The 15734-nt window shown below is 40.3% G+C and overlaps 1 protein-coding gene across 1 annotated transcript; it reads left to right on the top strand.

The window, feature by feature from the left end:
• Positions 1–607: 607 nt before the first annotated feature.
• USP1 (ubiquitin specific peptidase 1) lies at positions 608–15093 on the top strand. The gene is made up of 9 exons (XM_083510286.1): positions 608–1077; positions 2037–2269; positions 3806–3935; positions 5909–6004; positions 6897–7057; positions 7585–8282; positions 9450–9620; positions 11717–11918; positions 14034–15093. Exons 2-9 carry the CDS (start codon positions 2100–2102, stop codon positions 14752–14754), a joined length of 2349 nt encoding a protein of 782 aa, XP_083366412.1. The 5' UTR covers positions 608–1077; positions 2037–2099; the 3' UTR covers positions 14755–15093.
• Positions 15094–15734: the final 641 nt, after the last annotated feature.

Consider the following 15734-nt stretch of genomic DNA (forward strand, 5'->3'; position numbering starts at 1 on the left):
AAGTTTCCGTTAAGGAAAGAGTGGTTTGATCTCTTTTTTTAATTGTTGCGAAGGAGTAATTTTAGCCTTAGGCCAGGTATTTGGCAATGCCGACTGGGGCTGATAGGAGTTGCAACATTTGTAGGACAGCAGATTTGCCAAGTTGGTGACTCCCAGCTCCTCCTCACTGCTTATTTTCTGATCATTACTGGTTTGCCTTTCCAGCACCCCAGGGCGCAGCAAATTACTGTAGTCAATTGCATTGCAGATGCTCTTGTGTCAATTTGATGCAGATACTTCTCGCCTTCACTTCCGAGAAGCCCAAAACGAGCATTAAAAGTCAAAACGGAAATCGCCAGCGCGTGTGAATCTACACTTTTTTTAATAGATCTACGACTCCACCGAGTTTCCCCTTTCGCGCCTTTTTCTCTCCCCTACGTTCCTTCAGGCCTCTGCGTCCCAGCAACCGTTACACTGTCACTTTTAAAAGAGCACTCTGCTTTTCTTTTGGCCTTGGGGGTAAAGTGATTGGCTAGTCAAAGCAGGCTGCGATTGGTCAAGCGACGGAGCAGGGTGGGGCCGATTCGTATTTCCTTTTCTTCCATCCGTCTCCTCTTGGCGGCGGGCTTTAAGCTTTCCAGCCAGGCCTCTACCGTTGCACGCGCGCGTTTCCGCGAGGACCCTTCCGAGCTGTCCAAGCCACCCGCCTGAGCCCAAAAGAACGAGGGAGGCAGGGAGGCAGCGATTTTGCTTGCACCAGAAGCGGGGGCGAGCCCCAAACCAACTAGGGAGGCAGTTTGCCGAACTTTTCACCGCCTCAGCGGGCGGTGACCGTGGCTATTATCAAACCGGCATCCGTTCAGGACAACCCCCGAGTCGCCGGGCGCGAGAAACGCGGTGGGGGAACGAGGGGTCCTGGCGGTGTGCAAAACGCGCCAAGTTTCCCGTCGTGGGCGGGTGGGTGTGTGACTGAGCTTGGAGGGACCCCAGATCCCCTCAGTCTATAGAGCAGCTGGGGAAGGGGCTATTCCGGGGCAGCGCCCTCCCGCGCCTCGCCCACGGGGACCTGGCCAGGACGAGAAGATGTAGCGGCGGCGGGTGAGGAGATGCGGCGGCCGCGCCACCATGAGCGAGCGGGCGGGGGCGCGCGTTTCTTTCCAGGCGACGGGGGGGGGCAACTCTGCCTGCTCTTTACCGCCGCCTCGTTCCCCGGGGGGGGGGGGGGTTCCGAGGGAACGACTGCGGGCCGCTGCTGGTTCTCTGTCGCTTCGAGCCGCAGCCCTGCCTGCCTGCCTGAGTGGAGCTTCAGGGAATATTCCTTTTCACCCTTGAGACGGAAATTAGTTGTGAAGTGGAAGGCACGCTACGGAACTCTCCGCTGCTTTTTTTTATTTGGTCTGTCACGGGCGGAGCCAGGCTTCGTGTGGAAAGGGGGGGGGATGCAGAACCTCAGTTAAGTATTTTTATTGATTTTGGGGGTAGTTGCCCTTCCCCCCCTTTCCCTTGGCTCCGCCCGTGGCGTCTGTGCAGGGGGAGCGGGTCTGCCTGCTGCCCTCCTATGGAAGGTTTTCTCGGCTTTCGGTTTTCATCCTTTTCGCATCAAGTGCCGGGCCGAGAGTATTTTGGGGGGGTCGTTTCTCGAGCTGCCCTCAAAACTTAGGGCGGGGCGGAGGGGGAGATGCCTCGGGGTTGTGTACCGGAAAAGTAACGACATCTCGACGTTCTTAAGTCAAGTACCTGGGGCGATTTGGGGCTTCACTCTCCAGTAAATAGGATTTCCGCCCTGGCCGGTAGCGTCAGATTCCTGCACTGTTTCGCTTCTCCTTAACAACCCAAAAAAACAGTTCAGAAGCCGCCGGCTTTTAATGTCTAGGTCAAAGGGAACTTTGTATTAAGCGGTCGCAGTTTTGAGTTGCATCGCGCGCTAATCAAAGCGCAGTTGTGTTTCCCGGCCCACTTCGGCGTGTGCTCCAGTTGCTCTTGTGAAGCTGTGTCGTCACAATGCACGCTGCCGCTTACAAAACATACAAACGTGGTGTTTTATATGCTTTTGACAGGCATGACTACAGGTTGCAGTTTTGTTGCGTTCGTCCGTCGGAGTTCTCTGGTGAGGGGGGAAAATGCCAGGCGTGCTGCCCAGTGACAGTAGCGGGCTTTCAAGAGGCACCCCCACGAAAAGAAGCAGACTTTCACTGAAGTTCTTTCAGAAAAGGGAAACAAAAAGAGCTCTGGATTTTGCAGAATCGGCAGAAAATGAGCAAAAGACTTCAGAATATGAATGTTCTGAAATGTATGTAAGCATTTATTTTTCAGTAACTCATCACAATGTGCAGAGAACTTTTAAAGGCATTTTGGTGGATCTTCATTTCTATATTTGTGTTACAGTGTATGCTTAAAGTTCTGTATCTTACTCTATCAGTTATGCAAAATCTTACTGGCTGTTCTTAATTACTGTAACTACACATATTTGCATTGGCTTATGTATATCCCAGCCTTCAGTTGGCTTTTAATGTTTTCTAACAGAAGACTAAGACTTTCTAACAGAAGACTGTTAACATAACTGAAATCAGTTTGATTACTGGCATTCTATCTTGGTGACAATTTGTTTTGTATATAGGTAGCATTACGTACATTCTATGCTAATTGAGGGTAGAACAGGCATAATACAACCCAAGTTTAAGTTTTCAAAACTCCATTGAGCCCAGTGGAAGAGATTTAGGAATGTACTAGACCTTGAACTTTTTTCTGTCAAAGGACTTAGCAGAGTTGGATAGAGAGCAGAGTTGGATACATAGCCTGCTTTGGGTGGAATAACAAAAAGTGAACTGTTTGTTTAAAACATTAAATTTGGTAGAAAGGTTTTAAAGGATACAGGCCTAAGGATATGTAATGGGAAGTAAGAACTACTGTATTCTGTGTGATTAACTTCTACACACAAGATTGTGCTGCACACCTTCATTCTTGATTGCAGGTTTCTTACACTTTAGCAGGTTGTTTCCATATGAGAAAATACTTTATTTTTTTAAAAAAATAGATTAAGGTGTCAAAATGGAAAACTAATTCAATAGGCTGCACTAGGAATAAACTCTAAATCCTGGTCTAATTATGACCATACAGTATATTGTTGGCCTAATACTTCTGTGAAAACGGGAGCTTGTGTGGGATAATAATACTTTAGCCACTGAAAAATTCCTGGCCAGAAAGAAATCTGTTATGTTGTCAAGGAAAACACAAGAGTTATCAATACCATTTTTGTACTTATAATTTTTGTACTTTAATTATCTTATTGTACAGTTAGAGGTGGCTAATTCGTTATTTTTGGAGTGTGATTTTTATGTGGTACCTCAATAGTGGTACTCACCCCGTCGTGGGGATTCAAACTGTAAACCTACTGATCAGCAAGCCCAAGAGGCTCAGTGGTATAGACCACAGTGTCACCTGCGTCCCTTGCTCTGTCCCAGCTCCTGCCAACTTAGCAGTTCGAAATCACACCAGTGCGAGTAGATAAATAGGTACCTCTGCGGCAGGAAGGTAAACGACGTTTCCGTGTTCTGTTGTGCCAGAAGCGTTTTAGTCATGCTGGCCACATGACCCAGAAAGCTGTCTGTGGACAAACGCCGGCTCCCTCGGACTGAAAGCGAGATGAGCGCCACAACCCCATAGTTGCCTTTAACTTGACTTAACTGTCATGGGGTTCTTTACCGTTTACCTTACTACATATAGCAGGGATTAAGAAACAGTATTTTAGTAAAAAGTCAATTTCTAAATTTAGAAGACATCTTGCACGTGTGTATTTTGGAATAAAATATCTTTTTTTGTATGACAGTGACCAGGTAGTTCCTGCAACACAGCCTCTTTCACCGTCCCCTATCTGCTGTGAGAAGAAAGACAACATGCTACCTTTTGTGGGCTTGAACAATCTTGGTAACACATGTTATCTTAACAGTATACTTCAGGTAAGTTCATAACAGGTTAAAAATATAGTGTTGTCTAATTTTGTGTGAATTAAGGGAATTAAAAGCTTACTTGGTAGGTATTTACGTGTGCTGCATGGAGGAAGCAACAGAGGAAAGAGGCTGTAGAGAGCAAGATTTTTACCTTTGTCTTATTGTAGACCCATTGCACAATATTAAAATTTATTTCATTCCATATATATTCCATCTTTTGTCATGGAACCCACGGCAGCATACTGGTGGTTCCCAGGAGTTGGTGCAGGCACTGACCAGGTTTCAGGACATGCTCATAAGTTGGGCAATTTGCTTTTTGTTATAATCATCCTTTTCCATCTTATGTCCTGATGGACATAAGTTGTGTAACAAATACATTGTACAAACATTGAAGGTATGTGGCAGGCTGTAGGATATTGTTTTCTTAGTATGGTTTGCAAAATATTAAAATGAGGTGTATTTGAAGAGGCTGTACTATGAGTATAATCCATAAAAAGTCAAGCCATTGTCTTTTAACTTCACATTTTCAGAGGAAGTGCTTTAAAAATACTTGCTTTACCTAGCTCAAAGGGAAAACAAGGAAAACTAAACATGAAAACAACATTAAAACCATAGTACTGATAAAACCTGCAGTAGCTTGACCCACTATGCCTCCTTTGTCCAAACATCTACTAGATCAAAACAGTTTCACCTGCCTATTGATAACCAGGCCTTGTCAGGAGATTGGAGTTCCAAAATCGAAGCAGAATGATTGAGAAAACTTGGATACACAAGCTATGTAGCATAGCTTTATTTCTGTTTGAGTTTGTTTGGTTTTTTGTAATGGATGTAACCTTAAAAAAATAAAAATAATATGAGAACTTTGAAGCCAGTATATGGCATTTAGAAATAATACTCAAACAACATGAATGAAACAGTGGGGCAGGGGGAAAGTTCTTAAGAACCAATGTACTGTAAAACACTTAAAAAAAATAACAGTATAGGGTGGTACCTCTAGATACGAACGGGATCCGTTCCGAAGCCCTGTTCGCATCCTGAAGTAAACGTAAGACGCGAGTGCCCAGGTCGCATTTCGCTGCTTCCACGCATGCACGTGACGTCATTTTGAGTGTCTGCGTGAGCGGCGAAACCCGGAAGTAATGCACTCCGTTATGTCCGGGTCGCCATGGAGTGCAACTCGAAAATATTCATCCCGAAGCTACTTCAGCCCGAGGTATGACTAATCAGATTTCAGAATAATCAGATATCGTTATGACCACCTGTCTTTTACTATTAACACCTTATATACTCAGCAATTTATTAAGGCCTGACACTCGTTCATCATAGAGGCATATGTTTAAGATTTATATTGACAGTTTGGTTCTGTCTTATTTTGCAACAGATATATATTTAGACTTATTCACTTCTGTTTATCTACAGTTACATCTGTTGATGCCAACTTCTAAATTTGTATCCTATTCCTCCAAGGAACTCAAAGTGGCACATGCATTGGGTCATCCTACATTTATTATCTGCAAGTTTGGGTCAAACTGCACAATCAAATCAATGGCTTAATAAACTAGTTTATTAATGAGTGGCATAACCCTTCCATGCCCTTTTGTTCTACCCACTGAGCAAATGCCTAAGCAGTTCAATATTCTGTTCATAAAAATAGGTTTCTGTTATACATGAGCCTGGAAACCTATGGTTAATGACTTGTGAGGATATTAAGCTACGGTTTGAAGTTAGCTTATTATCTTGGCTTGATTGCAAAGGTGTTATATATACCCATAAGCCACGATATAATTTTTTGTGAATCAGGCCATCTAGCGGTTGGTCCAAGGTCAACCGGTGTCCTTCATGACTTAGCAGGGATTTGAAAGCAGGCCTCCCTGATCTAAGCGAAATACTCATTCTGCTACATCACACAAATAAATAGCTAAATATGTGTTTCACGAATTCTGTTTTCCTTCATTGTACTGCATGCCTTGTTCCTATTTTAGGTGCTTTATTTTTGCCCTGGCTTTAAGACTGGAGTGAAACAACTATTTAATATAATTACAAACAAGAAGGAAAGCTTAAAAGGTGACACTGATGAGGTGAGAACATACTATCTATTATTGGGCATATTGTACATAACAAAAGTTAGTATATCATGAGTTCAATATAAACAAATCCTTCCATTGGAAGAAAGTTTATTTTGAAAGATGTCACTTCTGTAGCAGGGTAAGTTAGACTCGGCATGCCTTTAGAGGTGATAGCCCCATTAGCACAAAGCAGTTTGCATTGAAACCACTTGCTATAAGGCTGGACGGTGGGTGGAAACTCAGTTTTAAGTGGTTTGGATGCAAACCACTTTTATGTAATGGAGCAAGCCCCTCTGAAAGAGCACTAAACCTCCATCAGCTTATTGATGCTAACAGGTAGCCCTACTTGCAAAGGCGTTTTAGGGAACTCATTTTAGGATCCTGATTGTTCCATAGTAGCTGTCTATACCTGGTGTCTTATGTGATGTCAGATGTGGGGCAGGCGAACATGGTTTGCAGGAAATGACCTTGTGGGTAAAAGTAGGACATCTGAATGCTGGTTGTTCCTCACCCTTGTTTTAAGACTAGTCAAATGTGTTCCAGGATAGACAGATGATGCCTTATATGGTATCTTTTTATATGGTATGGCATAGAATTAGGACTGAAGCACAATGAAGATTCATTTGTTAATGTACTTCTATAGTCACTTTCAGACAGTAAAAGGGTCATTTAATTGAATTCAGTCTTTGGCATTAAGTAAATAACAACCTAATATCGGTACAATGATGATAACATTGATACATTTGAAATTTTGTATCACAGAATCATAATAGCTTGAGCTGATGTGCAAAATGAAATTAAACACATCAATATTATGAAAAAGGATTATAAAATTATGTAACTAGCTAAAAAGGCAAGAAAATTAACTTTCAAATGCAAACACTTATTTTCTCTGTCTTTGTAGGGGGGAAGTAAAGAAGATTCTCTTGCAAGCTATGAATTGGTCTGCAGTTTACACTCTTTGATTGTTTCAGTTGAACAGCTTCAGGCCAGCTTTCTCTTAAATTCTGATAAATACACAGATGAACTTGCAACTCAGCCAAGAAGACTACTAAATACGCTTAGGTACAAAAGATGTGTTTCTAACTATTTCTGAAGCAAATGATATGGAATATTGTAATTTTCTACAGAAAGACAGCCTTTTAAGTTTATTGAATTATTCCTATTCACAAATATGTTCTCCAGCATCTTCTTACAGTAGATGTGTTCATTTCTAGTCACTTTATAATGTGAGATAGCTCAGCAACAATGCAGATTGAACCTGATCTGTGATCTCAAATCAGTCAAATTTAAATGACTAATAGGCAAAAATAGTAAATTATCTGTAATATACTAGTTTTACAAAAATATATCTCCATAATTCTAAATACATAATAGCCTGCAAAACTGAGAACTTCATGAAGCTGTACATCTACCTCATTTTAATTTTGGATCCCCCAAACATAGCGTAGTAACTTGAATTGTACTTAAAATGTGTTCCCAAGAAGGGCACCTGCCAAATTTGGTTATGCTCATGAATCCCTGTCTAAACTGTGTCATTAAGCTATTTTTTGACTGTGTATATTAGGTAATGTGTTGCATTTTTTTTAAAGGGAACTGAACCCCATGTATGAGGGATACTTGCAACATGATGCCCAAGAAGTATTGCAGTGTATATTGGGACATATCCAAGAAACATGTCAGCTGTTGAAGGAACAACTGAAACCCAGATCACTAGAAGAGCCCACAGCTGAACTAAAGAAAACTACTAATCAGGATATTGGCAGTACTGGTATTGTTGAGGAAGATGTTAGTTTGATCTCTGAGCAAGCTATTGAGGACAGTGAAGATAAAACTAACGGAAATGCAAAAAGAAAAAATGATACAGAGGATGGCAATGAAAAGAAAAAATCCAAAGTTTCCAAAGAGAAAAATGGAATAGAAGAGAATCAGAGACGGACCAGGTCAAAGAGAAAAGCCCTGGAGGAAAAACTAGAAAATCAATCTGAAGCAACCATTAAGCATTGCATTGAAAATGAAAATACAAAACCAACCCATAAAAAATCCAGACTTCGATTAAATTGGTTAAAATCTTCAAGCAAGCAACCTAGCATTCTGTCCAAATTTTGTAGTTTGGGAAAGCTGACAACAAACTTGGGGTTCAAAGAGCCTGTTAAAGAAATAGAAAACTCTGGATTCACAGACAGTTTCCACAAGTGTGAAAATGGCAGCCAAGGAACGGAAGACTATTGTGATCCATCATCTATTGAAAGCACTGTCGAAAAAGAAATTGAAAAACGATGCCAGAGAGGTTAGTCTTATGAGTAACTTGTGTGTGTGCCCAGTTTGCTGAGATCACCTGGCCACATTTTTGTGTTTTCATTAGTGGTAGAAGAGATGGAACAAGTCACATGAATTGCCTCCTTGGCTTGGCTCTTTTTTCTTTTTTACCACAGTCGAGCTATGAGGGCTGTACATATTTTGTGGCTTATATAATATACAGTTGTATATTATATACCAGGGAATAAGCATCATTTAACTCAATGGGCTTACTTCTGAGTAAACATTTTAGGATAGCGCTGTAAACCTAGGAGCAAGACTACTAACCCAACCATGTTTCATGGCTGGGTTTTGTGTCTCACTTTCTCCTGACATTAACTATGCATGGTGGGACACAGGGTGGAAAGAGATTGAGATATGTTTAGTTCCAGCAGTGTAGCTTTCTTGTAGGGCAAAGCAAAGATGGCTGATACTTGCTCTAAGCAAGCAGAACAGTGGCATATTGCAGGGCTGGGTTAACTAGATTTGAGTTGGCAAATATAACAAGCCAAAATGTAATACAGCGAAGGTCAGTGTTTTAACATTTCTAATACTTCTGGATTTAACTTAATGAAAATTAAATCAATAGTTTTTGTATTCTTTAAAACAAAAACTGAAAATACTGGGATTTCTTTGTAGGGGTAGATTGGTAAAGTTCTTTTTTAGATGTAAGAAGCTGCCTAGAATGGTTAAGCCTGTATGCTAAAAGATCTTTTATCTTGCCCTATGGAAAACCATTTCCTGCATAATGAATGATTCTTCTTCTCATACTCCTTTTTGAGTAAACATGCTTAGGGGTGTGCTGGTTGTATCTGAAAGATAGGACTGCAATGACATTAGTGAGTTCAATGTCAAGAATGTACCCCCAGTGTAGTGCCTAATAATTGAAGTTCCTAATAAGAACTACATTGTTCATATGGCGTGGGATCTAAAGAGATCCAAAGAGCTGTGGATGGAACTTCCTGCCTTGGTATACAGTTTTTGAACTATACTTTGGAGCATTTCCTCTTGCTGCTTCAGCTGCTCAAAGATACGGGATTTGGAGAAGTAGTGTCATATGCAGTACGAGGAGCTGCAGTAAGATGATGAAATTCAGAGAACTCTGTTAATATCTATTCAGGAAATAGTTTAACCTAATCTGGTATGTGCTTTACCTTAGGTTCAGAGTTAGCTGTCTTCGATTTAGTGGAGAGACTCTTCCAGGGTCAGTTGGTATTACGAACACGATGTTTAGAGTGTGAGAGTTTCACTGAGAGAAGAGAAGACTTTCAAGATATTAGTGTGCCAGTGCAAAAAGAAGAGTTCTCAAAAACAGAAGAGAATTCTGAAAGTAAGTATAAACCACAGTAAATTTTAAGTATATCTGTGATTCACATGCCTGTGTTTGGTAGGAGTATGCATACTTTACTTGCCAACTGTAGTTAAATTCTGGGTGTACATTTCTATATATAGTTTTATTATTTTTTAAGTTGTATCTGTTACGATATTGAAGCAATGCAGCCGCGAGCTACTGCTAGCTTGAAAGCAAAACATAATGGGAATATTGGGACTGTTCCGTGGGAAACAGAGGGACAGTCAATTCACAGTGCAGAGGGCACTGGAATTAGCTCAGAGTGTAATATGAGCTGTACAGGAAGTACAGGAGGAGTTTGTCTCTCGGCTGTTGGAGTTTGAAGAGAGCAGTCACGTTTTCTGTAACGCTGCAAAGACAGAAATAAAGGCATGTAAATACGTTTCTGTCTATCTCTTTCCCCTGCCTGGGGGGGCAGGAAAGAGGGGGGGGTGTTCTCATGCTGAGAAGGATCGCCTATTGCGACCTAGCCTGTATCCTGCTGGGGAATGCAGACAGGGAGGTCATCAGGAGATCAAGCCGGGTGCCTGGAGAGTTGCCAGTTTCTCCTGATAAAGGCTTGATTCCCAACAGTATCCTGACAACTTGTCACCTGATGGGTGCTGACAGACATTACCTTCTAAAGTACATATGCAACCATTTTCTTGGAAACAGCTTTTTCCCAGCTTACACTTGATGCCAAGGGTGGGGCAGGTGGGCATGGTTTGGGGAAAACAGTACTGTGAGTGAAGTTAGGATCCCTGCTGGGCCTAATCAGGCCCATGGGCTGGAGTTCCCCTTCTGTGCTGTAGATCAGCTAGTGAACACTCTGCTTGATGAAGGAAATTCAGAGCTACAGCTTTCCCCCAGCAGAGATTGCTATTCAGCTCTCAAGAGCAAGGGCCCCTTCCCAGTAATTTTGTTCCACTGTCAAGCTTAAATGTACAGTAATCTTGTAACTTAAGGTCACTACTTTAGGAAACAAGTCTTTGCCCTCTTCTGTATGACAGCCCTACAAGTATCTGGTTGGTTTGTTACATTTTTCTTAGAATGTTTTCATCTGCTGATTTGGTTGCATTTATGTGCTTTTTAATTTTTTCCATGGCATTAATAAAATGTAAGCTACCTTGGAAGATGCAGATGCATTAGAAGGATACGGCATAAGTTTTCTAAATAAATATGTCTTTTCTCCAGGTGAAACATACCTAGTTTCTCCAACTTTTTCTCATAGGCTTTGTTTTCCATATTTCATTATCCTCCACTGAACCAATTCCAATTTGTTTATATGCCCTTTAAAAGCACAACACCCAAAACTGGACATAGTACCTCAAATGTACAGAATAAGGTGACACTGTTATTTAGAAACTAAGATTCTTTGAATACAGCCCCAAAATTGCATTAGCCTTTTTGCAGTTTCACCACACTGATCAAACCTTCTGAGAGAAGAAATAGGTGTGTGCCAGAGGGGTGGTTGTGTGAATGTGCTCAGTATGGTATTTCAGTTGATGGCTATTGTTATCCTATAAAACAGGCATAGGCAAACTCGGCCCTCCAGATGTTTTGAGACTACAGTTCCCATCATCCCTGACCACTGGTCCTGTTAGCTAGGGATGATGGTAGTTGTAATCCCAAAACATCTGGAGGGCCAAGTTTGCCTATGCCTGCTATAAAATGTCCCCATTCTGGTTGCTTAGAAATGTGTGATCATACCAGTCTGTAACGTGCTGAAATGAAGCATGGCAATCTACGTAAGACACATACTTCCTATAATACAGGTCTTAGTTATATGGAAGGGTGCATGGCTCTAGGATTCTGCAGGTTTCTAGGATGGTGTTAAACCCCTTCCCCACCTTAAAGAAACTGCCTTCTGTTTGGTTGTGCTGAAGTATGGAGATTAGGAATTGGCTTTGGAGAGTCATGAGATCACAGCAGAACATAAGCTTTGGAACCCTGATGTGTAATTCTCTAGGATTCTGGCACTTTTAAAAACATTTGCTCACATGTCCTGCACTCATATTATCGTGGTCAACAACCTGATTTGTATTTAACTGCTTACAGTATTGGGCAAACTAAATATAAGCAACTTTCTTTTGTAGTTTCTCCAGATCCCAAAACAGAAGTGAAGACTCTGAAGTGGGCAATTTCCCAGTTTGCTTCAGTGGAGAGGATTGTGGGAGAAGATAAATATTTCTGTGAAAACTGTCGTCATTACACAGAAGCTGAACGCAGTCTTCTGTTTGACAAAATGCCTGAAGTTATAACCATCCACTTGAAGTGCTTCGCAGCTAGAGGATTAGAGTGAGTATAGTGAATAAACCACATTGAACAACCTGACTACTGGAAGTAAAACTGCACAAATATAAAATAATAAAATGGAACCCACATCAAGTGAATTTAACTTCTGGAAAGAAGAGCATGAACTATATTGTTAGGTATCCCAAAATATACTGTTGAGATTGTGCTTCCCATGGAATTTGCACAGTAGCTCAGTTCCTCTAAGCATGAAGGGGGAGAGAGCAATGGGACATATCCTGCAGCTTCTTACATCCTTACAACAAAGATATACACTCATGGGGATCTTGTGTGATCAGTGTTTCTGAATGCAGGGAGGGAAGATACATATAGGTGCACAAAGACTTCCAGAAATGGTGTGCCTAAAATTATTTGTTCTTGCCACTACTTTTGAAATAAAAAAAATTTAGTCAGACCATATGGGGTGTTAAAAGTTTCCAGCTCTTTCCAAATTATATGCATGCAAATATCCCTCCTATGGCAAGATCTGCCAGCACAAGCAGCTCAGGATGCAGAAGATCTCCCAATCCTAGTTTAGTTTAGCCTGGTGTAAGTTGCTTAACCCGCTTGAGCTGAAGCTGGTGTTTGTCCTCAAAATGGGGTGTAATGGGGCAGGACTAGGGAAGGCTGGATTCTAAGCTCATACAGCTCAGTCACATGACCTGGCAACCTACTGTAGAACACTTATTTTTAAAAGGCTTGTTTTCCCTCAACCAGGTTTGGCAGGAGCAGCCCTGCTGCTTAATGGAGTTTGCATCTGGTGTAATTTTACAGTGGCTTAATTTACATCAGCATGCTTCCAGAGGATTGCTCCCTTAGTGTGCATGTACCTTTAAGCAAAGTCCTCCTTCTGAAATAAAAGTCATGTGCTTCATTGTCATTACTTTGGTCACAGTCAAGTACTTTCTTGTAACTCACGCTTTGTTGGGAAAGCAGCCAATATTAAATTCTACTCACCTGGTGATGAATATTTTCTTCAACAGGTAGACCGTGCTAAAGCAGACCTAAATACTACAAAGTGTACAGTTGTCTAGAGAAATAAAAATAAATTAGGCAATAGTACAATAATAGTATTTTATGTAAGTGTGCCTAAACTAGCAAGCACCCCATTAGCAAGGAAAGACTGCTGGGTAGCTTCCTTGATTACTTCTAGGCACGGTGAGAATCAATTGTCTTGGCTTACTTGCCATTATTTTTTCACTAGTTGCAAACTCTCAAAAGACTTAAGTGATAAAGATCTATCCACTAATTAATGTGTGTTAGAATATGTATCCTATTCTTCCCACTGTTTCTTGTATCTCATGGAAGGTCTTAACAAATATTTTAAAACAAGTATCTCTTCCACTGTAGTCCCACATTAAATCTATTTAGGTCATGTTCATAATACATAAAATATATTGCCAAATAAACCCTGTTCTTAATTTTCCACTATTGTATGGCTTTTCTTGCTATTTAAACACCAATCAGCATATAATTATAGACTATCTTTTGTAAGCTTTCAAACATTAGATACCTCAGGCAAAAACCAGTGGATTGTAATAAAAACAAGGCAACCAACAGTTCCTGCTTTTATTTTACTGGAAGTTTAAGTGTAAATTAAAGGCATATCTGAAATTGAATTATCTATTGAGTGGATTCTCTCAACTGTCCCCAATATGAATTTCACTGTTGCGAAACATGAAATTATTTTACAATTTGTAAGTGCAAAGAGATGGGGGGAAATTAGCTGGTGTCTTGTTGTAATGCTTATTCAGAAATACCTATGCAAATTGCTTACCTATTGGGCTGTCTTTTGAAATGCCTAATTGTAAAAAAAAAAAATTACCTTTGTAATAGTTTAAAAAATGAAAAAAGTTGCTGTTGTTCAGTCACTTGATTTGTTACAGCAAGAAATTAAGTACAGTATCTTAATATGTTGGAGATCTAAAAGCTAAGCACTAGAGTACCTCATTTTGGTTCAAGGTTTGCAATATTACTTGGTGATAATGCAAATTTAAGAGAATCCACGTTTAAGAGTGACTGATATCCTAGAGCAAAAGGAAAGCAAACTAGCTGAATTTTAAAATTTAAAAGAGCTGTGCAAAGTGACAACATAATCTATTTATTACATTTCTCCCCAAGGTTTGATTGTTACGGTGGGCTGTCCAAGATAAATACTCCTTTACAGACACCTCTCAAGCTGTCTTTGGATGACTGGAGCATAAACCCAGGCAACGAAATATATGGACTGTTTGCTGTAGTGATGCACAGCGGTATTACAATCAGCAGTGGGCACTACACAGCCTCTGTTAAAATTACAGATTTGGATAGCTTGGAATTGGACAAGGACAATTTAACAAGTGATCCATTTTGTAAAATTCACCCAGAGCCACTGAATGAAGAAGAAGCAAGAGCTGTCACTGAAGACTATGACAACGGTGAGGTCTCCTTTAGAGTCAGTGGAAGTGCTCAGCCTAACAAAGGACTGAACAAAAAGAATATAGAAGCTGTGGGGCTTCTTGGAGGACAAAAAAGCAAGCTGAACTGTGATTTGCCAAGCAACAAAGCAACCCATTCTGAGATGATGGCTAACATAGTCACTGAAACTAAAAATGCAGAGCATAGCCATGCTAAAGGAGTTGCGGAGTTTGAACGCTGTGAGCAAACTGATCCTGCTATTGGACTAGAAAATAAAGCAATGCATATAATGCAGAGCTTGAAAGAGTATGAGGGGAAGTGGCTACTTTTTGATGATTCCGAAGTGAAAGTTACAGAGGAAAAAGACTTTCTCAACCTTCTGTCCCCCATTTCCTCATCTACATCTACTCCTTACCTGCTGTTTTATAAGAAAATTGTAGAGTGAGGTTGTATTTTAACTATGTAAATAAGTTTAGCACCTGATCAGCACTGAAGAGCACCTATGAAGCTACAGAATGATTCACCAGACTAAGATTCTGTAAAAATGAGATGATTTTTTTAAAGTGGGTAATTATCTTTATAGATTATATACAGATCATAGCAATACAAACCTGTATATATAGTCTGTTGAATAAAATGCTTTAAGAGCACAGTAGCATTTAAAGGTGGTTCTAATTTCGTCACACTACTCATATTCGCTCTCTTTAAAAATAAAGTTATTTGTACTCATATTCTAGAGTGTATAGTTGATATAAATAAATCCAATTGCTTTTGCAAACAAAAATTTTTTTCTTTATTTCTAAAGCCACAAGACCTGAAAAAGCAATTGCTTCTTTTGTGCCCTTACCCTTCTCCATTGTTCCTCATATAGTCAAAATATGTGGTGGGATGCTCATCTCAGTTTCAAGGTAGGAATGCATACATGACTTGGTGTTTCAGTTTTATTTCTGAGTTCAGGTTAAGCTATTTTAGTATAAATATTTAAACTACTGAAATTTTTCTTTAAAAGATAAGCATAGCTAGGTACCAATACAGAGGGTTCCAGTTTCTATGGACCACTTCACATTTTAGGCATGCAGTACTTTTGAAGGCAACAAATGCATGGGTTGCATAAGAGAGGTTTGATTGGTTGGTACTTTCTATTGAATGTACATGTGATGCTAAAACTAGGTTTGCTTTTGTGTAATCTGTGAACTGAATTTTCAATGTACTCCACTTACCTTAACACTATTCTAACAGTAGTGGCTTTTACAGATTTCATCCCTTTCAAATATGATTTGTAATTGAACACAAGGTGGACTAAAGGTATTTTTGGCTAAAGGCAGTTACAACAGTTTCCAGTATGATGGTATAGTTTTCGAAGAGAATCATAAAATTTTGCAGTAGGCATATCTACTGAGAAGTTAGTCACTGCTTTAGAGTTTT

This window comes from Podarcis liolepis, assembly GCF_965112155.1.
Source record: "Podarcis liolepis genome assembly, chromosome: 6".
Lineage (NCBI taxonomy): Eukaryota > Metazoa > Chordata > Lepidosauria > Squamata > Lacertidae > Podarcis > Podarcis liolepis.

Bases quoted from the DNA above. Each gene is read 5' to 3' on its own strand.
- USP1 (XM_083510286.1), top strand. From the start codon at position 2,100: ATGCCAGGCGTGCTGCCCAGTGACAGTAGCGGGCTTTCAAGAGGCACC. The intron at 2,270-3,805 runs GTATGTAAGCAT...TTTGTATGACAG, and splicing joins GAATATGAATGTTCTGAAAT to TGACCAGGTAGTTCCTGCAA. The intron at 3,936-5,908 runs GTAAGTTCATAA...TTCCTATTTTAG, and splicing joins ATCTTAACAGTATACTTCAG to GTGCTTTATTTTTGCCCTGG.